We start from the raw sequence: 26,775 nt of genomic DNA, 5'->3' as shown, positions 1-26,775 counted from the left end.
TGCATGTTGAGGTGTATTTTTTTCATGCTAACCCGTTTGATTAAAAAAAAAAAAAATCTCCTTTTGTTAGTGTCTATAATACTTGCTTTGTGAATAATTACATTTCTGGAACTACAACTCATTCACTGTATTGCCATAACACTTAGGAGCTGTAATCATGGACAAGAACACATTGTGTTAGGTGCTGTAAGAATACACAACAAAAGCGATTGCTGTTTAAACACGATAAGCAGACAGTGAACCGACAGAGAAGTACAAAGAAATGATGAGACATTAGCTATCAATACAGCAAGTACAAGATTTGGCATGCCAGCTCCCAAACCGAGCTGCTGGAGACTCCAAAAAATATCTTCTCCCACATCTGAGAGGCAGAATGAAAGAAAACACTGAGCTACTTATCCAAAAATTTAACAAGTGGGTGGTGGAAGTTGGTGTCAAGAATTGGTTCGAGTTGTCATCTCGGTAATGAATCATAGGTGAAGCAGACAAAGAAGTCTTGAAAGCTCACCGAGCACATCGCGGCCAGTGACTGACAGGGAGAGCGGGCAGAGACGTGTGGCCAGGGGTCCTGGCTGGGGGAACGATCTCTGCAGTTGGACTGCGGAAAAAAAACAGCACTTTTACACGTACGTTACTGACACACACAGCGCCCTGCCTCCAGTTAAACCCGGCTTTGCTGCGGGGACTTTTATTAAGGCGAAGCCCCGGGGGGTGCAGCGCTCGGGGCAGGAGCTGGGGCAGGGTCGGGGCAGCGCCGGGCTCCCGGGGACACTGCAGGGGCGGCGGCGGAGGGCAGGGCGCTGTATGGGGAGGGAGCGAACACTTCATCGGGGAGACAATTTAACGGCACGCCAGCGTCCGTTCGCGGTGTGACCGCAAAATGAGAGGGTTTTGCTCCTCGCTCCTCACACAGCGGCCCTCAGCCCGCAGCACAGCGCACCCCCACCCCGGGACCGGAGGGTGGCTTTGGGGGGGAAGGGGGGGGGTCCCTGGGCCCGCCGAGCGCCGGAGGGGAGCTGGGCCGTGCGCAAAAGGCCAACGGCTGCCGCGCACCCCAACGGCCGCCCGCGCGCTGCCGCCTTGTTTACGTCCCCGGAGCCCCCTCCCGCCCGCTCGCCCCGCCCACTCCGCGCCCTCCGGCCAATCAGCGCCAGCCGCCCGGAGGGGGCGGGAGGGTGTTAAAAAGGAGCCGGGGGAGGGGGACGGCGACGTCAGCCGCTCGCTCTCGCCGCGCGGCGCTGATTGGGCGGGGGGGCTGCCAATCATGTCCGAGCTCCCCGCCCCTCGCACCGCCTTGCGTGTTACTCGCGCCGCCGACTCCACGCAGCGCCTCGCCCCCGCCCTCCCGGCGCTGTGTGTGTGAGGCGCGGATTGGCTACCGCCCCGCCACTCAGCACCCCGCCACCCAATCAGCGCCGGCTCCTCCGGCCCAAGACCCACCCCCGCGGGCCTCCGGCCTCCCCCGCCCCTCCTCGGATCCCTCCCCCTCCCTCCGATTGGCCCGCCGGCCTCAGACCTCCGCTCCCTATTGGCCGCCGGCCGCGCCGCTCCGCGCGGGGGCGCTCCCCCCTCCCTCCGGCGGCGGGGAGGGGTCACGTGATGTTTTCGCCGTGCCGCCGCCGCGGCTGCCCGGGGGAGCGCGAGTAGCCGGGCGCGGCGGGGGGACGGGGACGGGGCCGGACCCGCGGCGCCAACGGCCCCAACGGCTCCTGCAACGGCCCCAGCGCGCGGCCGCCTCCCCTCGCGTCCCCTCCCCTCTATGCGCCGCCCGCCGCCGGGGGGGCTCCTCTCCTCCTCTCCCGGTGAGGCCGGCTCGCCGCCGCCCGGCCGGCAGCTAAAATGGCGAGCGGCGTGAACGGCGCCGCCGGGGCCGAGGGGGAGCCGGGCGAGGCCGGGCGCTGCCCCTCGCCGCAGCCCCACCACCTGCTGCTGCTGCTCCGCCGCTCGCCCAGCGCCTCGCTCTGCGGGCCCCCCGAGGCCGGCGGCGGCGGCGGCGCCAGGGGCGGGCAGCCCCCCGGGAGCGCGGCCCGCGGCGGGGAGGACGTGAGGAAGTGCGGCTACCTGCGCAAGCAGAAGCACGGCCACAAGCGGTACTTCGTGCTGCGGGCCGAGAGCCGCCTGGCCCCGGCGCGCCTGGAGTACTACGACAGCGAGAAGAAGTTCAAGAGCAGCCTGCGGGCCGGCGGCGGCGCGGCGGGGCTGTGCTGCCCCCCGCCCAAGAGGGTCATCCCCCTCTACCAGTGCTTCACCGTCAGCCGGCGGGCGGACGCCAAGCACAAGCACATCATCGCCCTGTACACCAAGGACGAGTATTTCGCCATGCTGGCGGAGAACGAGGCCGAGCAGGAGGCCTGGTACCAGGCGATCAGCGAGCTGATGAGCCAGAGCAAGAGGGGCTTCCTGGAGCAGGAGGAGCAGGCGGAGCAGCAGCTGGACGAGGACGACGAGCACTACGGGGCGGCCCTGAGGCCCGGCACCGTCTTCAAGGAGGTGTGGCAGGTCAACGTGAAACCCAAAGGACTGGGCCAAACGAAAAACCTGACCGGGGTGTACAGGCTGTGCCTCTCCAGCAAGGCCATCCACCTCGTCAAGCTGAACTCGGAGGTGCCCTCCGTCCACCTGCAGCTGATGAACATCCGCCGCTGCGGGCACTCGGAGAACTTCTTTTTCATCGAAGTGGGCAGATCCGCTTCCATCGGGCCCGGAGAGCTCTGGATGCAAGTGGACGATTCGGTGGTTGCCCAGAACATGCACGAGACTTTTTTGGAGACCATGAAAGCGTTAAAGGCCTTTGCGGAGTTCCGGCCCCGAAGCAAAAGCCAGTCTTCTGGTGGTGGTGGCGGCACCAACCCCATCTCCTTCATCACCACTAGGAGGCACCTGGGCAACCTGCCCCCCAGCCAGACGGGCTTGCAGAGAAGGTCTAGAACTGAGAGCGTTGTTGGAGGGACGCCTCCGACCACCAAAAGCAGCAACTCCTATCGCTTCAGAACGTCCAGCGAGGGAGAAGGCACCATGGCCAGGCCTTTCAGGTCAGTGACGGGGAGCCTCATCCACCTGAATACTGCAAGGATGAACTTGGGCCGGCAAGAAGGGAGCGGAAGGTACGTTAGAGCCGCGTTCAGCTCGTCATATCACACCCGCTCTGCGTCGCTGCCTGTGTCTCACTTTCCCTCCACTACCAGTCCCATCAGTGTTTCTTCCAGTAGCGGCCATGGCTCTGCTTCAGATATGTTGACCAGGCCTTCTAGCTCCTCTGTCTGCGGTTCCCCAAGCGATGGGGGATTCATCTCTTCTGATGAGTACGGCTCCAGCCCTGGAGATTTCAGGTACTTTCGGGTCAGGAGTAATACACCAGATTCCCTGGGAAACACGCCACCTATCAGAGAGGAGAATTGTCTGAGTGAGTACATGTCCATGAGTAAGCAGCAAGCAGACGATAGCTTGAGAGATGATTATATGGAGGCTGAAAAGTGTTTCAGGAAAAGAACTTACTCTCTGACTAAACCAACCTCAGTAGCAGTGCAGCAGAAAACGACACAAACGACGGCTTCGTTAGATGAAGACTCTGGGGGAAATCATGGGCGACTGCTGTACTCTGAAACACCAAAACTGAAAGGTAACCATGAATTGGAATACAATGACAGTAATCTTGACTCTGTATGCAACCAAAGCAGGAGTAAAGCTAGGGACGATGGGTACATGCCAATGATGCCAGGAGTTGCATCTTCTCTGTCAAGTAGCAGTGATTATCTGCCAATGACTCCTAAAAGTATGTCTGTTCCAAAACAGATAAACAATTCGTGGTCACCATCTCAGGTTGACTCCAGAGGATATATGATGATGTTTCCAAAGGCGAGCTCTTCACCCGTACGAAGTCCTTTAACTGGATTTATTTCTAAAGGAAGTAATGAGAAGATTGTAAACAATGAGTATATGGATATGTCTCCCGGTAATTCTGCTCCAAAGCACCCTGGTGATTCAAATTACATTCATAACAATTCTGTTTCCAAAGGTTTCAGTTCATATTTTTCTTTGCCCCGAAGCTTTAAGGCGTTATCAGGACAAAATGGTGACCACAGCGAATATGTTCCAATGTCTTCACCTGGAAAACTCCTGTATGGTGGACCAGAAAACGTAAAAAGCATCAACAGCGAAGCCCTGTCTAATGGCATCTCGAAGTCGCCAGTGGTGAAAGGTGAAGAAGGAGGACTTGTGCAGAACAGGGCTACGAGGCCAACGAGGCTCCCGCTCGGTACGAGGGGAAGCAATACTATCCCGAGAATGTATGATCGTACAGTTCCACCTGAGCCAGCAAGTCCTGGTGAATACATAAATATCGATTTTAATGAAAAGGCAAGTAACACACCCTATTCCTTATCTGCAGAGGGATCACCGTCATCTCTGGGCTCGAGTAGTGACCACAGACAGTCCCCGCTCTCTGATTATATGAGCGTTGACTTGGATGTACAGTCGCCAAAAGTAGCGAAAGAACTTTCCAACTCTTTAACGGATATTTCAATTTATGCAAGCTCCAGTATTCCTAGAAACCAACCAAATCCTGACTATGCTCGGCTCTCCTTTGGTACCACCTGTGTTAGCGCTGCGAGTAACAGGACTGACGATTACACGGAGATGACATTCAACATGGCAGCGACGCCACCGCGGCCGTTTGCCTCCGAATCTGACGACGGAGTAAAGATTGATAGTCCTTCTTCCATAGTTAACAGACTGTGCATTGTCGATCGATACGCTGGTAGCAGTAGCTTCTCTGTTCCTAGCTCCGATCCTCCCGTGGGACCGAAGGTGATCCGAGCCGATCCCCAAGGCAGGAGGAGACACAGTTCTGAAACATTCTCTTCTGCTGGGACTGTGACGACTTCCTCCTCTTTCTTTACTGATAGTAGCAAAAGACACAGCTCTGCCTCATTTGACAATGTTTGGTTGAAACCAGATGAAAACATTTCTGATGGTCAGGAAAGCAAAATGTCCAGGGATACCTCAACTGGATTTCAGAATGGCTTAAACTACATTGCTCTGAATTTACGCGATGATCCTATAAGCTGTGAGGCAAGTACTGCAACGCCAACTTGCCATCTCCAAAATGGTACTTCGAGTTTGGACAGTGGAGCTTACGTAAGCATAGATTTCACCAGGTCCGATGGTCTGAAGTGTAACGCTGCGCGAAAAGGTTTGTAACTTTAAAAGCACTTTCCTTTCATGCTTGCTTAACTATAGGAATTAGATTGTTTACTTAATACTGAAATGTGGCCTTCAAAATAGGGTCCATGCTTCTATAATCTTCTGTATCTAGTTCAACTGGTAGTAGTGCAGTCACCTAAACATTGAATGAACACACAAAAAAGGATGTGGTCCTTGGCCTAAAGGGTATACAGAGTGATGGAACTCTCCTGGGAGGTGTTATCAACCTGTCATCTGCCCAGGCTTTTTATGAAAGAATTTTGCTAGTATAAGCACTGATTGTATTTTGTATTGTGACTTCTTGTCCTGAGGTTATGATGCTTCCCCCCCCCCTCCCCCCCACCTCCTTTTCCTCTTCTTCCCTTCTTATAACCAAATGACTTCTCACCTGGTTTGAGATTGAAATTTTGTAATTGGTGTTGTGGATAGGAAGCTGAGAACTGCTAAACTGGGTTCAGAAATCAGAAGTTGGGGCTTAGATCTGTTCGTGTCAATAAATGTGGGTGAAATGTGTACTTCAGGGCTTTCTATGTGTAAATCTGCCCGCATTTATTTAATTGAATCTTAGGTAAACAACTCACTTTTCTTTTTCCCTCGAAGGTTTGGTATGCTGCTTTTGAGTTCTGGTCCCCTAAATATCCTTGTATCCTCAGGAGAAGCCATCTGCTGCTGGCTGGGAGGGTGGTGAGGGGCTCCTGCAGCCTGTACCCTCGAGTCCGCCGCCTTCTTGCAGTGTCTGGGGGCTTAGCCGAGCTGTAATGCTCCTGCTGTGCAGTGATCTGCCTTGTGAGGAGCGCCTGTGGTAGAGGAAGAGCAGGCTCAGAGGGGTGTATTTTATGTCTGAAGCTTTGGAGAGCAGGCTGCTAGCTTTCAGGTTGGCAGTAGAGCTTGACCAAGCTTAAGGTAAAGTAGTGAGAGGTATGCCTAAAAAGTTAGGCTGTTGGGGATGGGCAGGAGGAGTAGGGACGCTCCTATTCATGGCTTAAGCTTTTTGCTCTCATAATGAGAGCAAAAAATAATTACCTGTTGGTGGTATTGTGTATGTCCCCTGCCTAACCAGCAGTGTTTATGCAAGTGCTTCATTGCACTGTAACGTTTTCTTTGGAAGCATAATCCATGTTTTGGTATTAGTGGCCCACTCAGCTCCTTACAGTAATTCACCTACCCAGACAGAAAACTGTGTGTTGGAAATGTTTTCCTCTTTGCAAATGTGTGTGTAGTCAATAATTGATGACTACTAAGAGGAAATATTTAATCGTTGTTGGACATTGATATTTGTCTACTTCTCTGTCAATAGAGAAAGCAGTAAAGGGGCAGGCTGTTCCTGCCTTCTGTATTTTTAATTACAGTTCTAACCCCTGAAATGATAGCTTTTTTTTTTTTTTTTTTTTTTTTCCTAGTTTCACTTTAAAACTGTCTAAAGGCAGAAGGTAGTGTAGGAGCTTAAAATTGTGTAGCCTTTAATAGGGGAAGGTGTAAGCCTGACTCAGCTAGCATGCCATTCAAAGTCTGGCAGCAGTGCTTGGGGCTGCTCAGAAATGTGTGGTTTGCCTCAGTGGTTTTTTTTCCCTGCTTTGTTTTGTTGGTTGGAATCAAATTTAGAAGACGTTGAAAGTTGCCAGTCCAAGGAGTGCTTTCTTCCAAAGTTAGTCTTTCAGCACTTCAAAGATTTGTCCGCTAAGTCAAAGGCACCCTGATTGCCATGGTGGATTTCTTTTTTTAGAAGAAGCACCCCCCAAAGACAGCAGAATTCCTACTGGACCTTGTTCCCCTCATATGACTGTTAAACTTGTAAAATTTTTTAAAAGCAGGGGAGCACCAAACAGGTGATTTCATTTTGGCTGTATTGTAAATATGTGTTTAAAAATATTTTTCCAGAGACTGTTCAGGAATTGTACTTAAGTTAAATGATTTGTTTACTGCAGCTACAGCAAAATATCCACAGGCCTGTGCTTGGGGCTTTTTCCTTGTCTATTACAAGGTCCGGAGGGGAAGGAGACTTGCTGCTGGTGTGTTTTGCTGTCAGTCTGTTTTCTGGAAATGGCATGCATTAGAATGAAGTGAGAGAAGCTGTGTATAAAAACATGGACACTGGCAGGAAATAAAGCATGAGAATAGTAAGAGCTTAGGTCGGTGGCTTCCCTCTAGTCCTAAAAATAAAAAAACAAGAGTGCTTCAAAACAAGGTCTATCAGTTTTTGACAAAGACAGCATCCAGTATTCATGGTGCATAGGAGGAGGGCAGGCGGGGTGTGGACACTGTGCATTTCTAGGTGCCTCTCAGAGGGGCGGACACATTTCGGAGTAGTCCAGGCTAAAAGCAGCTTGCCAAACATAAATACAGTGGTGCAAATTGGTGGTGTGTATCTGTTTCTTTAACAATGACTTAAAGTTACTGATTATAAAAATACTAGTTCTCATTCTCACTTTAAATCGGGTTTTTGAGCTATAGCAAGCATAACTGTAGAAGTGTACTCCTTAAACAGCTTATCAGTTTTTAATGCAGTGAAGCTTTTATTCAATACTTAAGAGAATGTGTAATCCGGAAAAAAAAAAACACTTTCAAATTCCATCTTGAATAGTGGAAATAAATCTCCATTTCTAAACCTCTTATGTCCTGAGGAGGTGCAGTGTGTCCCTACGTGTAATTAATATTTTTAATACTTTTGCAGACTTTTAGCAGAAGTGCTGTCTTTATTCCTACATCCCAGCTCTTTTAGTCTTAGCCTGGAAAATCATCTGTGTGGTCAAATACATTCTTAAGGAAAATATTTAGCAGATGCATTTACCCTTTACTTCCTAGGAAGGAGCTATCTTGTATCTTTTAAATTCTATTGGGTAAAGAACTTTAATCTCTTCTCCCTAAACTGTACTTGCACTCAAAGGAGAACACTTCCCAACATCTGATTATTCACTGTTCCGCTTTGTTTTTGTTTGCCTAAATGGGATATTGTGTGCAGTGACTCAACTGCATTCTCCTAACTGCTGAGAGTGAAATGGAGAGAGATTTCCAATGCATCATTGACCCTCATTGTAATTCCCAAACTACTTCTGGTTCAGGTTCACTGATGTGAATCTAACTTTTTTTTTTCCCCTTCTTCATTCATGAAGTGGATGGAGGAGAGGGAGAGCGCTGATTTAACATGATAAGTAAATACATCTGGCTTGCTGTTAACTTTTATTTAGGGTTAAAGCAAAATTGAGGTCAGGTTTTACGATGAAAAAGATGCTAAAAGGAAAATAAGGTTGTGATCCTTAATGCCTGAAGTTTAAGGAGGTCATTAGCAAAACAGTTTCATCATGAAATTGTTACACAATATTGAAGCAAGCGGTTTGCAGTTTTGATTACATGAATCTGAGTCATGAAATTTTGTGCTAGGAGTACGGAACACAAAAGCTACTTCAAACAGGGCTTAGCTAATGTACACCTTGTTATTGGACCTCGTAGAAACTGCGGATGATAATGAGAACGGGGTGGTAATAAACTGCATAATGGGTCATGTATAATAAAAGTTTCTACAGACATAATTAGAAATACTCAATCTACAAAGATATCCTGAACTACAAAAAACAAAACAGACTGTTCAGGGTAAATGTGATGTTCAGCTTCGTATCTACCTGCCTATTTTATACCCACTCTTTAATCTTATCTCTACCTGATTTTCTAGTGGCATGTTAAGATGCTATTTCAGAAGTTTGCTAAAGTGTAAGATTATAATTTAAATGTTCCTCACCTTTTTAATCCTTTTTAATCTACTCCTGTGTTAGACTTGTGTGAGAAGTTGTGTGTTCTCTGGGGAGCTGGGAGGCAGGAAAACAAGTACAGCTGTAGAGCAAAACTTTGGGTCTAAGTTGTCCAGATCCTTTATGGGAGCTGCTGTGTTTCAAATGCAGGATCTTGAACATGGTAAACAATATGCACTTTGAGAAATCCAGCAGCTGGAGGTTTTAGCTCTTACTAATATAGTAAATTACAGTTTACAGGATACCAGACAAATAACTGCCCCTTTTGGATTTCAGACCAGTGGTTTTTGGAAGTTTGCTTCAAACTGAGGCTCATTTGTATCGGAGGAATACTTAGGGCAGGGACCCATTTAAAAATAACTTGAAGAACTCTTCTGAAATACATCTGAACACAGCCATGTAGCCTGAATCTTGTAAGCGATGGAGGGATAATAATTCTTGAAAGGAAAAAAAAAAAAAAATCTTGCTGTAACAGATGCCACTTTAACAGTCTTGAGTGACTTACTGCTATGCTTAAAAATACCCAGGGTAACTTTTTCAAGTAGGATACGAGCTACTGAAGGCAGAACAGATTTTTGTCTTGTGGTGTGGGAGTGAGTTAATTATGACATATTTGACCAAGAATCAGCTAGGTTTTACTGGTGCTTGGGTGAGAAAATCTGAGTTGAGAATGTTCCCCTGCTGCTGAGAGAGAGTACTGGTAGTGAGTGTTGAAATGCTTTTGGAAAATCAGCTCTCCAGATTTTACATCCAGAGTTGCAGCTAATGGTCACGTGGCTTTTTAGACTTTCAAAAAAAGAAAATAAAAAAAATTCTGTGTGTAGCTGTCTCGTAGGTTAAAGCACTGCTGCCGGACACTGGGATTTCCAGGAGAAACCAGTACTGGTTCAAATGGCTTTTTTATTTTTTCTCCTTCAGTCTTGCAGTGAAATCTTGAATATGTCATTGCCTTTTCAGTTTTGCCTCCACAACTTCATGCTGTCCCTCCTGTGATGTCCCAGGGCCCCTTGCTAGCTGTGGGTACAGCTTGGTGGGGTTTAGGCTCTGCGTATGCCCTTTTTTGTGAAAGGGTATTGAATAAGTTTTCTTCATTTTGATTGCTGGGAAGGGAGGGTTTGTGCCTTGAGGTTTTGGATGGTGCCGAGAGGTCGTCGTGCTGTGCTGTGACTTGGTGTGTGCTTGTGCGCTGTTTGTGGGCATGGGGTGCTCCCAAGCACCTGCTGAATGCTGCCCAGTGTGTTGTGCTAAGAAAGCTGTTGTTTTTTTCTGATCCAAATCCTACAATTTTGAATACTATTGTGATCACGTGTGCCATTCTTCAATCCAAAGGAAAGTGGAACAATAAAACCGAAAGGCAGGAGGTGAGAGAGGAAAGCTTTCTGGAGCCTGGGGATGTATTATTATTGCTGTTTTGACCCAAAAATGTAGTTCTAGCTTACGAGTCATCGTCAAATGGTAACAACCTGGTTGGAGGTGAGTCCTGTTGTCCACCCTGCAAGTTGCTCTTTGGCTTTTTTTGGCATTTAGCTTTTGCACGTTAGCAACAATCCAATGATGATGGTACACTGTTGTCTTACTGGCTAAAGCAGAGCCTTACAGGTAGAAGCAATTAATAGGGGAAAAGGAAAAAGTATGTTCTAGCTTTAATCAAGCCGTGCATCTCTGTAAAGGTCACTGAGCTTCAAGGTGGTTACAGGTTAGCTGAGAACCTTGATCAGTGGGGATTTGTGACATTCTTGAGGGCAGGGGGAAGACAAAAGTAAATTAGCCTGACTCATCAAAGGCATCGCAGAGGTGTTGCTCGACATCATAGGAATATCTTATCTGAAAGATCTTGAACATACAAGTGTTTGGATTTGTGGAGATTTTGCTTTGGGTGGAACATTAATTACCCCGGGAGTAGCAGTGTAATAGACTGCTGGGAAGAGTCTTCTGCCCCGGTTAAATCCTGAACTGTATCTTGAGGGACAAAAGTTGATTAATTCCAAAGTTGGTTTTCCTAGTAATTCTGCTATATAGCTGGCTGCTAACAATCCAGCTTGCTTGTGCATGAGTACACGTGTGCTGTGCGCCAGTCAGTTGTGAGTTAAGTGTGAGGGCTAATCTTAATCTTCTGAGAAGAAAGGGCTTTTGAAAGAGATGCTTTATACTGAAATTAATATGGTTAAGATTTAGCTATAATTCCAAGGTGATGATACAATTTGATGTGACTCAGGAACATTCAGAACTTTTTAATTACTGCTGAAAGGTGAATGCTGCTTGTGTTCACGGTATCGTGTACGTGTGTCTATCATGAACTTATAAATACCAAACTGGTAAACTTTGCTTCTGAATTTATTGAGGCACTAATGAATGATATCCTCCTTTCACAGGGAGTAGTGCGGTTCTGTTCCCGTGCTCATGCTGAGCCAACGTGCTTTATTGTTTATAGCTCTTGCTCAACAGCTGAATGTGCAGTATAACTTGGACACCGGATAGCCTGAGCCTGAAATGCTTTTGGGAACTGATGTTTCTTTAAACAGATACCTTGGGATACCCGGAGTTTGTAGAGCTCTTAATGATGTTGCGCTTCGTTAAATAAATGAGCACCTGCCGTATGCTAGAGCAAGAACTACCACCGTGAGCCGTGTGAGAACCCTATTTCAGCCATTGACAACCAGTAGGATTTCTGTGGCACCTCATTGTCGATTGAGCTAATGTGGCCCCAGTAAAGCAGGAAAGAGTAGAGAAAGGCTTCTCCTTAGGCCTGGGCACCTGTGTGAGTAACCAGAGGGTATGGGGGTGGGTGTGCTGAGGGCATTCATTAGCACAAGCTGGATGCTGGTAAAACACCCATCAGCACTGATGCAGGAACTGGCTGGGACTACTGCTGCTCGTCTGCAGCTTGTTTATCAGTAGCCCAAACAAATAAGGGTCAGGGGCCAGAAAGAAACTTTGCTCCATGCTTACGGATTTCTTTGTGTTTAAAGTCGGTTAGAAAAAAATTGCAAGCTTTTTGGGTTTTCAACAGCAGTATTCACTGCTGAGTTTGGGCTCCCAGAGTATTTGTTTTTGTGTGAGAGACTTGAGGAGGTATTTGCCACCCGTATTTCACTCTGTGGTGTTTTTCTGGGTGGTGGTGGCATTTTTTGTTTGTTTTTAGAAACAGATGTTTTTAAGTTGCAGATTGTGGTGAACAGGGTAGCAGTCAGAAATGCGTTTAAAAACTGAATAGGTTTGCTCTTGAGGTAGTTGGGGCTCGAGTAGGACAGGGGATCTGCCGGTGGAAGCTTGTAGCTCCAGACGTGCCCCCTGCTCCTTGTTGCAGAACCTGGACGGGGAGGCAGGGCTGAGGGCCCGCGCGCTGTGCCACGGGTGCACACGTGGTAGTCCCTGTCCTCAAGAGCTTACAGTTCTGAAGATGAAACTGAAGAGATGGATGAAACTTAATGTGCTGGGGTGGAGGTGAGATAGAGATCAAGGCTGCTGCCATTGGCAGTGGAGATAAGAGCGAGCCTCGCAGAGATAAAAGGCTGCCTGCGAACGGTTGCGAGAAAGGAAGCTGGTAGAGGCGCTCGGGAGGGTATGCGCCTGGCAGGGAGCGATGGGAGGTAGAGAGCTATAAATACAGTGGTTGTAATGGTTTAAGTGACTTGGAGAGGATGAGGTAAATGTCAGAACACTGGCCAGGATATTAATCTCGGGGAGAGGAATGTGGGCCAACATGTATCTCCGAGTCAGGAGCGTGTCCCGGTGTTTACTTCTCCCTTTCAGAGGTGGAATGTGTGTTGTTGTTTTCTCCTTGTCAGTTGGGTTTCCTGCAGCTGTGGGACTGACAGACGTGGTGCCAGCAGGGATGCAGGAAGGTGTAGTGGAGCACGAGGTCACCCTAGGTAGTGTGGATGCGATATGGACCTGCACCCCGTGTCGAGACTTTGCTCCAAAAGCGGATGGGGTGCTGGGGCTGCTCTGTTGCCTCTTTTCACAAGCTTTCTGGGTGGCATCTCTGAGATCCAGATGATCTTCTGGTGTTGGGGAGGAGCTGTAGTGGGGATTTGGGATCGGGAGGCAGTAGCGTGGCTCGCAGGGATATATTCACCTTTGGGATTTGCATTGCAGGGTCCCTTGCAAGGAGGAGGTGTGGGTCAGCTGATCGCCACTGTGGCGCTTTCAGCTGCTTGAGAACTGCCTGTGGGAGCCGGAGCGTAACACAACAGCTGTGGCAGGAGGAAATGACTTGAATTTTGTGTTGGTAGATCAGGTTGAACAGACACTGGTGGTTGCGGGTGGGTCTGGCAGTGGTAGCAGTGAGGACTGATTCACATGTCACCGCTGCGGGTGTAAGTGGCTGAAGTACCAATGCTGGCAAGTTCCACGTGGCAAACGCTAAGCAGGAGTAGGCTCACTTGGTTAAAACTCGTCTGTGTGTAGGCACGGTTTAATTCTGTCCTTGGTGAGCCCCTGAGCTGCTCCTGGAAGCTGAAGGCCCTATCCTTGGCTGTCGTGCATGTGCTGGGAGTGAGAAGTGTACTTAGTGCACAGCCTTCTTTCTTCACAGGGTTTGGGGTGTTGAACTCAGTGAAGTGATGATTTCACCATGGCAGAAAGCAGCGTGTGCCACTGCTCTGTGTGGCAGCACGTAGTGGCTGATAGCAAGATTTCTGTGCAGGCACACGTGGGCTAAGTGCACGGCTGAGGATGGTGTCGTTACGTGGTGTGTGGCCACGTAGCAAGCTTCTGCCTCTGATGGTCATTTACGATAATAGAAGCAAAAGAAGAGAAAGTGCTGAGCGCTTTCAAGTGTTGGTGACTAAAGGGGTTGGGAAGAGCTAAGGATGAACTGGCAGATGTGGCGCGTTCCATAGAAAAGTCTCACAAAAGGTGAGTTGGAAGGCGGGGAGCTGGTTATTTAGTCACGAGTGACACTGTCCTTTATCTCTCAGGTGTGTTCATCAGAATAGTTTTGCTCGCTCAAACCAAAGACCTGTGCCTGCAAGCAGACGCCACCCAGCAGCCGAAGAACAGGGCCGGCTGACAGACACCTCCCCACAAGCATACTCCCAGCCTCTGATTCTTTTTCAGCTTGGGGATTTCCTGAGCCTGATGCAGTTTGTCTGTGTTATAATCCTTTATGGATCTCTAATCCAAGTACTTTTCCAACCTCTTTGATCCTGTGTAACGCCTTGTAGCCACTGCAGCCTTTGGTCGGAGGCAGTGCATGCTGCACACGGACCTCTTCGTGTCTATTTTGGACCCAGCTTTGTTTGACAGCCCCTTGTTTGTGTATTGGCAGAGATAACGAACCCTATCTTTTCTCTCCATGCCACTTAAGATGTCGTATCCTCCTGTGCCATACCCTTAGCCTGTGTGCTGTCAGAGGCTTCCTGCAGTTCCTTCACGCAGTGGGGACGTACGGTATATCTGTATGTTTTCATTTCCTGATACATCCCAGGACCTCTGTGCAGGCTCTTACTTGGCAGTTCCTCACAGGGAAGCTGTTGCACACCTTTCATGAGTTTTTCTGCAATGCTCTTGACTCTTGCAGTTATTCTGGCTCCTTTCTGAATGAGGGAATTGGAACTGCACGTGCTGCTCAGTGCCCGTATTTGACGTGGTTGTTTGCTTTTCCTATTTGCTTCCCAACAGTTCTTAACATCTGCCTTGCAGAAGGAGCAGGGGCAGGAAATGTATTCCCCTCTGTTGACATTTACAGACTCCTAACCTTTGTCACCAGAGCAGAGTGAACTGTAGCAGGTCGTGTTGCCATAAGCCGCACAAACAGGAGTTTTTGGGGCTAAAATTTAGCTATGTTTTGTGCAATTTAGGAGGTCAGTCAGAGTATCTTGACACATGTATTGTTAAAGTGTTTTTGGGAAAGCAGGACTTCTTCACTCTTCTGTAACATGAAAATCTGAACTTGTGAACTTGTGTGTCTTTAAGTGGAGAGAAGTTAATTCTTAGCATCGTCCTGCTATGTTGAAACTGAAGTTCAGTTTTCAGAAAAACAAAAAAAACAACTTATCAAGCTGTCGAGAGCACTTTGAGTTGGTGTTCAGGCCCTGCCAAAACTGCATGTAAGTTTCCTAATTCTAGGAATAGGATTCGTAAAGGAGATGAAGCTGGGGAGTGTGCATAATGCCTTCCTAGAAACTCCACTACTGTTTATTAAAACAGAAAAAGAAGCTGCTGTTGCAGAAGATAAGGCATTTCTGCGAAATAAATAAAAATGCTCTTAAAGCATGGGAGAGGTTTTTTTAGCTCGTGAAGTTGCTGAGCGTAAGGATACTGGAACCGTGTTTTGAGTGAATTACTGTACATGAAGTATTTATAGGAGTAACTTTGTCTTGTAAATTTTAGAAGCACATCTGAAGGAGGAAGAGAAACCTAATTTACTCAGATATGTTGTTACCAATCAGTTCAAACAGTTTACGTAATGAAAAGTGGATCACGTAACAGTTGCTTTTTGTTTTTTAAAACAAGCTTTTGCTTTTTTTTTTTTTTTTTTTTTTGCCTGTGGAAAGGTCAGTCAAGTCATAGGTACAAAATATATTCATTAGCTGAAGTCGAACACGATAGCTTTGTTGTTGAATGAAGAAAGTATGCGAAATATGTGCTTAATGGTAAGCATGTAGTTTAACATACTTCCCAAATAAGGATGTTTTTCTGTGTCGGGGCCTTGATTGGGTTACCTACAGAGTAACTGCGTACGCAGCGGCTCCAGTAAATGTCGGGCTTTCTGCTGCGTGTTTGTAGGGTTGGTGTCCGAGCGTGCAAATTAAGCAGAAATTCCTTCCACAAATAACACCTTTTGCCTCTAGCAAGGTCTAAAGCTATACCATTAAAATCAATCTCAAATAAGAAAATGGTGTAGGATAGTAACTGTGTATTTGGTAAGATCTGGGGGGAAAAAAAAAAAATTCATGTTTTGTGAGGAATGTTTGAACAAATTGCCTCCCCCTGCCAGGCCGGCATGCTCTGAGGAAGGCTGGAAATGCAATCCATCACCGTCCTTCTGCCCTGTCCTGGCGGCGTAAACAACATGCTGGGGTTTGGTGGTCTACTGAACAACAGCAGCATGGGATGGCCGCGTGTGCAAGCAGATCCGGGGCTGTTCTGATGCTTTTGATCTGTGCAAGTCCAGCTAACTCTGGTTTCCCCCCAACCTGAAGTTCAGGAAATGGAGAGCTTCAGTGGCGCTCTCCAGAAGGCGTTAAATTGCCTTAGTCTTTTGACATGGAGATTTTAAGCATTTAATTATCTTAAATTAATATCTTCTGTAAGCAAAGCTTTTATCCTTTCAGGAATCAGTTGCAAAATTATGTCAGTAAAAGCCTTTCCTGTAAAAACACACTATCTAGCATGGATTTCTTTGAGAGAAATAGGAGATGTCTGCTCTGTTCTTAAAACCTCTTGGTTTGTTTTAAAGTGGCCTGACTTGTACGAGCTTAATAATTCAGATGCAGGAAATGAAGTGTAAATTGGATATACACTCATCTGATACATTTTCAAATGGAACACACGGGGTTTGCAGGCTAAATAATTAAGACTGATCTAATCCTCTGCCCCTGATTTTTATAAAACTATAGATTTTTTTCATAGAAAACTTGCAGAGCTCTTTCTCTGTGCCTTCCTTAATTTAAAGCTAAATGGTTTTCTGAGCAACGGCCTGCTGCCATCCCAATTTAAATATTTGCCCTCTTAGTTTCTTTTCTGTCCTTTGGATCCTTTTCTTCTGATTATTTACTCCCTGGGAAGATGACAGCTGTGTGTAGTTTTATAATCCGATCCCATCTTAAATTGGTGAATTTAAATAGACTTGTGTAACGAGGAGAATGTTGGGTTAGTTATCTAAACTCTACTTATATATTTTGAGAGGTGATCTGTGAATTTTTTTGGATGCTTTCTGCATTCATTTTCCATACTAAATGCTCGTAGGAAGTTGAATTTTAATTCTCGAGATTCTGAGTCAATTTTGAATAAAGGATGAAGCTTTTGTATAGAAACTCTTCATCACAGAATCACAGAATTTCTAGGTTGGAAGAGACCTCAAGATCATCGAGTCCAACCTCTGACCTAACGCTAACAGTCCCCACTAAACCATATCCCTAAGCTCTACATCTAAACGTCTTTTGAAGACTTCCAGGGATGGTGACTCCACCACTTCCCTGGGCAGCCTGTTCCAATGCCTCACAACCCTTTCAGTAAAGAAGTTTGGGATGGCTGGGCTACTCAGTGAGCATTATTCCTCTTTTCCTAGCTAGTTCACATCTAGGATTTACTTTCTTTTTTGCTTCGTTTACTGTTCAGTGTTGAGCCAAATACATTCATACGGTATCTATAACGAAATGCTAATAATCTGTTCCTTACTGTTGATCAGAAAGTCTTGTGCTTGTATGACGAACATTGCAAATTGTTGGCTGATGAGTCGTATATTAGGGAGACTGAAATAAGATATCAGACTTTGCAGAAGCTGTACTGTTTTCCTCAAGCACTTCATGTCCTCTGTTAGTTTACCTTCCTTGACTGGCTAGTCAAAAGGTGGAAGAAAACCAGGTGTGGAGGAGAAGAATCCCTGGGGAGTGCCTGAGCGCTCCTGTAGCCTTGCTAAATAAACCCATGGCTTTTCCTGAGCATCTTCTAGTGGGGAACCACAGAGGTGGCTCTGGGTATCAGCAGCACAACAGACATCAGCCTTGTTCTCATTAACACGAAACCCATTTTACAGCTCTCTGATTAACTTCTCTTGTGTATGTGCTCGTGCGGTGCTCTGCGCAGCTCCAGGTGCCTTCATAGCAACAAAGCCAGCGCTTGGTGGCCCTGTTGGTGATGGGGGGATTGCTGCAGATCGTCCTGGGAGGATGCCGCGAGGGGAACAGCATCAGCTGGAGTTCGTACAGCTTCCTGGTTTGGAAATGGACATTGGCTTTGTGGCTGCCACTGCTGAAATAGCCCCTGGCTCTGCAGGACTGGCCCCTTGGCCTCGGGCTCCAGGCAGGGATGTGTTGGTGCCCTGCGGTGGTGCAGGGGAGGAGCGGCTCCAGAGGTGCCGCAGGGGCTGGGTGGGGGGAACCTCGCAAGACCTCAGTCACTGCCCCACCTTGGATTTCGGGTGGGTTTATTGGTGTAGTCAGGTCTCAGGAGTTCTTTTGCTACCTATACATATAGCACTTTTTATCTACAAATAAATGCTTGATGCTTTTATCCCCCCCTCCAAAAGAGGGGATGAGTCAGGGTATGAGCCAGCTGCTCTGCTCCAACTGCAGTACTGAAATTCCAGCTTGTAAGAAGTGGTACCAAGCCACAGCCCCAGGTCTGAAACACTCCAGGCTTTGTAAAGCTATTGTCAGCTTGTAGGTAATGTTTATGCGAGACTCCCTTCTGTTTGTTTGCAGTTGCCACAAATTTTGTTTTAGCTTAAAAACGAAGAGGAACCATGAAAAGTGTGGTTTATAATCACAGGGAGAAGGGGAACAAATTAATGAGACCTTGTTTAACGCACAGCACAGAGTTTAGGGAAGGGGAGGCTCTGAAGCCACTTGACGGTGGTGTAAGGCTGCACCTGAGCCAGGTAATCCAGGGAATTCAGAAGCTGTTGCGAAGCTTATCTGAGGACACTTTGTTCTGGTTTCCTATAAATTAATCTGTGTCACTTGGGGCTGTGATGAGTTACCTCCAAATTAGTTACTGTGCTGCCTTCTGGTTTTTGCCAGGTTTGTTCAAAGAATCAAAGTTAGGAGCTAAGCAGGTTTTCTTGTTCTTAAGCTTCCCCCCCGCCCTGACAAGCATCTTAACTGTAATTTGGCATGAGTTTATAGAAGTTTCCAAAAAGTTTAGGTATAAATAGCGAGTTGTGCCGTATGGGATTGTCCTGTTCAAACAACCGGTCCCTTGCTGTTCAGAATGTTTTGGGGATATGCGTGGAGAGATTAGAATAACTTGTCAAACAGCTTTCAGGTGTGCCTTGTGTGCTAGGCGTGGAGGAAAAATGCACTGACAAAAGCAGAGACGGTTTTTGAAGTTCCTTTCATGTAAGCTCATAGGTGCAAAGCAAGGAAGGGGTGGGGGGAATGTTGGGAGATATTAATTTTTACTGAAGGTAAGTTTAATGCAGAAGCTTCAACTGTTGTAATGGTTCCCTTGCACGGGTTGTTGAGGTGTGATTCATTGCGAGCTGTGGTGCGTGTTTTCATCCTTTGGTCCTACAACAAAATAATATTTTTCTAAAGGGGAAAACTATTTCAAAAATAATAGCTTCACTTGGCTTTTGTAAAAACAAAGCCATCACTAACCACATCACACTTTGTGTGTAACAAGCAATAGCTTTTTGTAGTGATCTTATGATGTCTGAAATAATAGAAATGGAGATTTTTGGGTTGAGGGTGTATTTTTTTTGGCTGTATTTTCCTTGAATTATGAAAAACAAGTTGCTTTATTTTGGAAATTGCTCTGCATTTGAAAAAACGAAGCTCAGCAACCCCAACCTTGGGGTGGGTGGTGCTGGGACACAACAGGGGGCTCCCCTGAAGCTGTGGTCCCGTCCCCCCCCACCCCCGTCCCTCTGCAGCGCTTCCAGCCCTGGGGCCTTTCCAGTCCCAGCAGCCGCTGCCTGGGCTGGGGGTGCCACAGCTACCCGGGCAGGGGCAGCCCAGCCGAGCTTTCTGCTGTGTTTTCTTTCTTTTGAAGAGGCGGTGTTTTTAGCTGGACTGAAATCAGAACTCCTTTAACTTAGGGTGGAGTTTGTGTGTTTAACAAGCGCATGCTTCATGTGATTGGCTATGTAAGTAAACATACAGGTTTGCATTATACTACATAACACTTGCCTGTTCTTTAGTTGGTCACATTTTCCTCAGCGTATTCCTGGGGCAGAGGTAGTTGAGTGCTAACCTTTCTTTAAAACAAGACTGAGCTCTGATTTCCTTGTGACCTCCCCGGAAAGCACAGCCTGGGTTAAGCTGAGAACCCCCCTCTCCTGTTCCTGCAGGTCAAGCTGCCCTCCCTGCGGGTAGCAGTGAAGCCTTCCCGCAGCGCAGTTCCCACTGGCCGGGAGCTCTCCCCGAGTGTGGTTTGGGGAGGAGAAATTACACTGTGCTTCTCTACTGGATGCTTCCTGACGACTCACTCTCTTATGCTAGCTGTTGTTTTTGCTCCGATAGCAAACTTGCCTTTCCCTGCTCCCCTGTAATGCCAGGAGACAGATCCCTGCAGACATGTGCACCAGACCTTGAAGGCGAGGTAGGAAGATGTGAGCGAAGTGACCCACACCACTGCCCGGCACAGGACAGTGCTCTCAGTCTTGCCCAAGAGGACAGAAGCAGAAGGGTTTGCAAATGCTGCCTCTGCACTTTGAGGAGGGAGGAATCATAAACTGGTGCAGCAGTCAGAAGAGTAGAGATGTTGGTTGACACAGTAGCTGCAGACCATGTGTTTCGCGAGCATAAATGCAAAGTGGAAAAGACAGTGCTGGATACGTAAGTGGTCCAGGAGGAGGATGTACAGCTGAAGGAAGTGTTGTGCTTAGATAAGCAAAGGGTAAAATGAATAAAAATGATGGAAGAGGACAGTCTGTCAGGACTGGGAGTCTGTAATGCAGTGATTTGGCAGATAGTACCACTCCAGACTGAAAATTAGTGCTCCTAATTGCTCTGTTGGGAGTGGAGAGGGTCTGTAACGAGCTGAAATGTGACTTTCTGTATGTTCCTCAAGTTGTGTTCACACCACTTCAGAAAGTGTTTACCCTCCCCTTCATCATTTTTTTTTCCATCTCAGGAGCCCATTGAGTCACTCTCACCTTGGCATATGCACGTTTAATTGCAGAGCGGGCGTTCTGCTTCGAGGGCATCCTCCCTCCTGCTTGCATTTCTGCCTTGTCACCCACCCGTATCTTCCTGTAACACAAGGTGATGATTTCCTCCCCGTCTTACTGAGCGCCCTTGTATTTTGCCTTTTCCAGTCAGTTTGAAGCCACTGGGTTTTGCTGACAGCAGTAAGGATGTCTCTGTACCGTTGCTATGTGCTTTTGTGTGGCAGACTGCCTTTTAGCGAGGAAAACTGTACTCTGAGGTGTTCCTTATTATAACTAAATTATGTGTTTTCCTGAAAAGTTGAGGACAGGGCACGCAGCTGTCGGGACTTGCCACTCCTTGTTTGGAGCTGGAGTTGCAGTGAATGTTTACATTGCAGTTCTGTACCTGTTGTGAATGGGAGTGCTTGCCGCAGCCTTAATTATATCTGGGTGAACAGAGCTGCTCTGCATTCGTGCTGCGTTGTGAGCTTAGTAATAGCCTCTGCTATGTGTGCAGCCCGGTGTGCTGAGAGCGTCGAGCTGTCGTTAAATGAAATATTGATAGTGAAATCGGTGATGGCAAACTGCAAGCTTTGATCCTTCCCGTAGCGCGTGGGGTAGCAGTGTGGCGCTGGCCGCAGTCCGAGGTCCAGCCTGGCGTCCACGTGCCAGCTCGGAGCTGTGCAGCGCTCCCTGGGCACCTGCTTCAGCCTTCAAGTTTCTTCCCCACCGTGCAGGGTGTCTGAGCGTGGCATCATCTGGTAGTGCCTCCTCCCCGGCGAGAAAAGCCTGCTCTGTATTCAGCAGCTGTCACTTCTGCAATGGATGAGCTCCATGTATTCTCCTCGCTAGAAAACATTTTTTTCCAATATAACTCGCACTTAAAATGTCACTGTTTTTTTTTCCCCTTTCTAGACTGACTGCATTGCCATGGAAACCATTGTTGGAAGAGAAGACTCTTCTGCTGGTAACTCCAGAAACTGTGTGGTGCTTTTGGAAGCAAAGCTCAGCTCCAGCCGGCTACTTTCATTTCCACCAGCACGGACATGGACACACATCCTTTTAATTAGTTTTTCATAGACATCAGCTCTCTACAGTTGAATTAATTTGAATTGAGATTTTTCATAGCTGTGCTTTGGTGATGGAATTTGGTCTTTCCTGTCATATCTATTTGGGAGGCAGCGTGAATGCTAATAGGAGATTCCTGTATGCCCCTTTCTTCCTCCTGCCTCTCCCATTAATTAGTTTTTATTTATATTCTGAGAAGTCAAAGCTGGTTTCCGATTGTCTGTTTAACATGGGTTTTGCTTCTCTGGTACATTAACAAGTGATTAGCTTAAAACATGTGTTGTTTAGAAATATTTTGGCAGTTCAGGCTATTTTTTTTTCAGGTGGCTGGGCGGAAGGAGGGAGGGAGAGGTGCACATGAGCTTGAGGGGAGAACCCGTGGGACTGAACTGGTCTGAAAAGGAGAGACCTCTTCTGCCTTTTTTTTTTTTTTATAATGTTTTGCTTTCATGGTACAAGAGGTATTTCTTGATCATAGGCTAGAGTATTTTAAATCAAGTGTCTATGTCAGAGCTTAAAATGATTTTTTTTTTTTTTTTTTTGCTCAGAATTCTGGTATGTACAAAGTAGGATTAATGGGCTGGTTGTCTTGTAGATTGTTTTTGTTCTTACCCTCAAGATACTTGTTTATAAATATGAATTGTGTAAAATGAGGTTTTTGTTCATGCATTCAAATGGAGAAGTGCAGAGTCATATCCAGCGTTTGTGACTTCTGCATTATATTTGTCAGCTGTAGCTTTTTAAAGAGAAACCACCCTAATTGATCTTACTTTCAACCAAGTCCCATTTTAATTTGGGACTATTTTTGTTCTTTCTTCGTGGCATAATGGGAAGAAGTAAAATACTGGCTCATCAGTTGTCCTTATCCTGGTTAAAGAAGTGCGAACAATGATGATTTGACATTTTTAAAATAAATTGCAGAAAAATCAGGGCTTTACTCTTGTACTGATTTTTTTTTTTTTTTTTTTGGTTGAAATGAGTTTAGGCTTTTTAACACTGCTACAAACTTAAAGAGCATGACACTAGTTGTTGGTACATGCAATGTATAATAAAAGGCACTGACGATTGATAAAGGATTTAGAAGTGGTACACAAATCCTCATGCTGTACTGCACCACACAGCTGGTAATCCTCTACATTGTATATTGTACAACTGATTTGTTGGGCTGCCTCACCTCTAACATACAACCTTGAAAATACTAGTACAGTTTTGATTGTTAGGTGATGTGTACCCAAATCTATTTTGAGTAGTATTGTACATGTCACTAAAAACATGAAGACTTCTTTTTGACACATGGTACCAATCAGTTTACACAGTGTCTAGTGACAGGAAAAACTGTTGCTAGAGGATTTAAAAGCACAGACCTGTTTTTGATTCTGGAAGAGAAGTTCAAGTTGGTACAGTTCCTTGTTGCTGCTAAACATACACTAATTAAAAATATGACCACTTTTCTAGACCATGATACTGTCTCACCATATAGCTTTCGTTTGGTCTCGTAAATTAATAATGCAATATGTAGACAGCTTTTTATAAAGCTTTACATCTTTTTTAGGAAATCAAAATTTGGATGAAGGTAGTTCTAAACCTTTAACGTGAAAGGAAAAGGTTGTTTTGAAGAAAATAATGATCTTACACACTTATTTCATATTAGATCCCTGAGGCTGCCATTGTACAATATACAGCACTGATTTAATAAATGCTGAATAAATAATTAAATGGGTAACCTCAAGTAGAGTGGTACAAATACTAACAGGTACGGCATAATAAATATGCAATCTTTTTGAATCTCTTAGTTTACAGCAACTAATTTATTCAGTATTGTGCTGGAAGAACATTTTCAGAATATGTAAAACATATCACTATATATACTACCTTCCAGCTACCCGTTTATGCTGCTGTATAGTACAAAAATACCAATGATGGAACAATGTTTGTCCTGTAAATTTAATTTGATATTGGACAGTTATTGTCTGTACAAACTAAAACATATATGGTTGAAACTGTTCATTATATTTGCTATTTCTGCTTCACAGATCTGTTTTAAAGTTGAGCTGATTGATCTGGCTTTGTCTTCCATTGTAAATATTGTTATGTTGTTTTCTTTGTAAAACACATCGCGTTTGCGGTTTTGGGAGACTGGCTTGAAGCTCTGTATAGTGTTTATATTTATCTGACTTGGCTTTCCATAGAGCTACTTGCAGTAAATACGTGTTCATGTAGCTCCGTGTCTGGGTTTTATTTTTAAACAAACTTTTGTTTTATTCTGTCAAAAATGCATTTCTTGCTGCTGCTTTCTTTTTAGAGTGGTTTTGTCACCCTGCTTCCCTGAAGATTTGGAGAAGCTTTTAGCATATTTCAGGGGAGTGATTCTCAGCCTTTCCCATTTACTCTGCCACTTAGCGTAGAAGGTTACAGGCAGCAAAACACCCAGAAGTTTTCTTTCTCATAGATTTGTAGTGCTGGTAAACAACTGAGTTGTTGATTGGGGGGTGGTGGAAATCAGTGCATGATACTTCCTGCTTTAAATGCAGAATATCTCATCAATTTGGGGTTCGTAGCTTTGTCTATGACTGGGTATGGAAGTTTTATTATCAGCATGTAGTAGTCTTGGAAGGAATTTTTAGCAGCAGAGTGTCAAATAGGCGTCTGCCTTTAGAGTTTACGGTAAAAGGGGACAAGTATGGCTTGCTGTTTTAAGTTTCATAGCAGTACTTTGGTTTGAGATGTGCTAAATATGGTCCCAGTATGTAAAAACAAAACATATATAGATCTCGTAATTTCGGGTAGCGTACCCACTTGTACAAACAACTGAGCTTAAGCTGAAAGATACCTATAAAGTGTAATGCCTCTTCAGATTCTTCCTGATGTGAACGATATGTCAATTTGATATAGAAGGAGTTTTTATCCATAGATGTGAGCATATCTTATTTTCACAAATATGAGCAATTACTTTGAAGTGCATTGGGTTATATATTTTTTCTTTAAAAATACCTGATTTCCTCCTTATTCTGTTATTCAGAATACTGCATCAAAACAACTCAGTAGAAGTCGGGTTTGCTGTAAGAATTGGGTTTTCTCCAACTAAATCAGCCCCCGTAGGGCCCCATTTTATAGCAGGGAGCCTGTATTGGGAAGAGAAGGAAGACAGTACTTCTCATACATGGCAGAAGCAGCCCTACCAGCAGTAAACAAACAGTGAAAATTATCCAAACACTGTCAAGATTGTTGCAACAGTCTCACAATAACTGCTTTAAGAGACCTTTGACTAAAAGCCTCAGCAGACCTGAAATTAGCTAACTGCTTGAGGGTTTTTGTTTGTTTGTTTGTTTTTGGGGGGGGGTAGAGAGGAAAAGGGAAGGCTGAGGAGGGGAACGCAGTTTTGCATTAATTTTTCAAACTCCTTTGGGTGAATCGTTGGCAGAACTCAGTTTCTGAAGCATGATGAAAGCCCTCAATTAAAACCAGAAGGCAGTACGCCTTCCTATCTGAGCTTGAAGGTAGTGACTAAAATAGACATTAAGTCTTCGTTTTGAAATACATTGACCGATTCCAATGGCCCTTGCATCTCCTCAAGCAATATGGTACTGGAAATAAGTATCTGGCAGTGAGAAATGACAGGGAATGAAGGACCAATTCAGTTACCAGGTACTATGACATATTCTACTTTTCCCGTCCCTGCATCCTCTTTTGGCTGTAGTAATAGCATTTCTTCAAACACAATTTATTTTCTCCTCTAATTTTTCCATGAAGGGCCACGAAGGAACATCTCAGAGGAGGAGAGCAGGAGCCCTGAGCTTGCTGCATATATCTGGGAGGTAAGAACTCTCTTTTACCTCCCTTTTGTAAGAGGAACACCCCAAGCTCAGGCACTTGCTTCGTTTCTTTGGTTTTCTGTCTGAGATACTGAGTTACTTTAATTAAATTACTTTAAAGTATTTTAATTGCCTTTGAAAGAAGAGTTGTAAGCTATAGAGACCGACTCTCAGGAAATTCTAGCTCAGTGGGCACAGAAACGATTCATTGGCAGTGTGGCAGTAGCTACTGGGCTGTGCTCCACCCTTGAGCTATAGTGAGCACCTCTAGTACAGCCAGCAGTTTGTCTGCTTTAATAACCAGTTAATCTTGACCTTGTTGCCAGCTGGGGCTCTTCTTACGCAGTGGTCACCAGTCTGCAGCACATGGGTTGAGTTAATAATCTTTCCTTCAAAAGCAAAGAACTCCAGATACTTATGTATTAAAATGTAGAACGCTGCTACTACTCCCCTGAGCTAATTACTGCTCTTGCCTTTCATTAGCAAGTGTCCTGCTTTTTGTCACTAAACTGCCCTGAAAAGACTAAGTTATTGCTGTGTCTTGCACAATGCCCAGCTTGCACTTCTAGTGGAAGTAGCCACAGCAGCAGAAGTATTTTGTGTCCGGCAACATCGCTGGATTGTCTAAAGGATAACTTCTCTGGGAGGGAACGGTAAAAAAAAAAAAAAAAAAAAATCAGCTAATGGTGTCCACAGCAGCATGCTCCTAAATCTTGCAAAACAGCTTTCCCTCAGTGCCCCTGTGATGGCACTGCTTTACAGTGCAGGCGCCACACTGACTCAGGCAGTTAGCAAAACAGAACCTATGAAATATACGCTACAAAATACATAATCTGGATAGAAAAGTGCATAGAAAATGAAAAGATCAAATTTTGGAGCTTTGGCCTTTCTTACTTGCAAGATCAAAAAAAATCCCTCTTTCAGGTTCTAAAATTGCTTTCTAAAATTGGTACTTCCTCTGCCTTAGAGACAAGAAATCCTTAGCCATTGAGGGACTAACCTCTGCAGTAGAGGACAAAAAACCTGTATGGTTAAGAGCTTCTAAAGCACAAAGTTTGCATGCAAAGTTCAATGTACTTCAAAACTTGCTGCAGTGCTGTGTGTGCCCACCTTAGTTTATAGATTGATTGGAGAATTCTCTCAGAAGTTCTGCATTATATGAATTTGAGGGTAAAAGAAGCAGTTCCCT

General features: G+C 45.7%; 1 protein-coding gene across 1 annotated transcript; it reads left to right on the top strand.

The window, feature by feature from the left end:
- The first annotated feature begins 1,839 nt into the window (after positions 1-1,839).
- IRS4 (insulin receptor substrate 4) lies at positions 1,840-22,708 on the top strand. Its single transcript, XM_032196385.1, has 2 exons — positions 1,840-5,191; positions 21,622-22,708. The coding sequence occupies exons 1-2, from the start codon at positions 1,840-1,842 to the stop codon at positions 21,624-21,626; spliced, it is 3,357 nt and encodes a 1,118-aa protein (XP_032052276.1). The 3' UTR covers positions 21,627-22,708.
- Positions 22,709-26,775: the final 4,067 nt, after the last annotated feature.

This window comes from Aythya fuligula, chromosome 13 (assembly GCF_009819795.1).
Source record: "Aythya fuligula isolate bAytFul2 chromosome 13, bAytFul2.pri, whole genome shotgun sequence".
Classification (NCBI taxonomy): domain Eukaryota; kingdom Metazoa; phylum Chordata; class Aves; order Anseriformes; family Anatidae; genus Aythya; species Aythya fuligula.
Note: the sequence above shows the minus strand (reverse complement) of the source record. Positions and strands in the feature narration are given on the sequence as shown.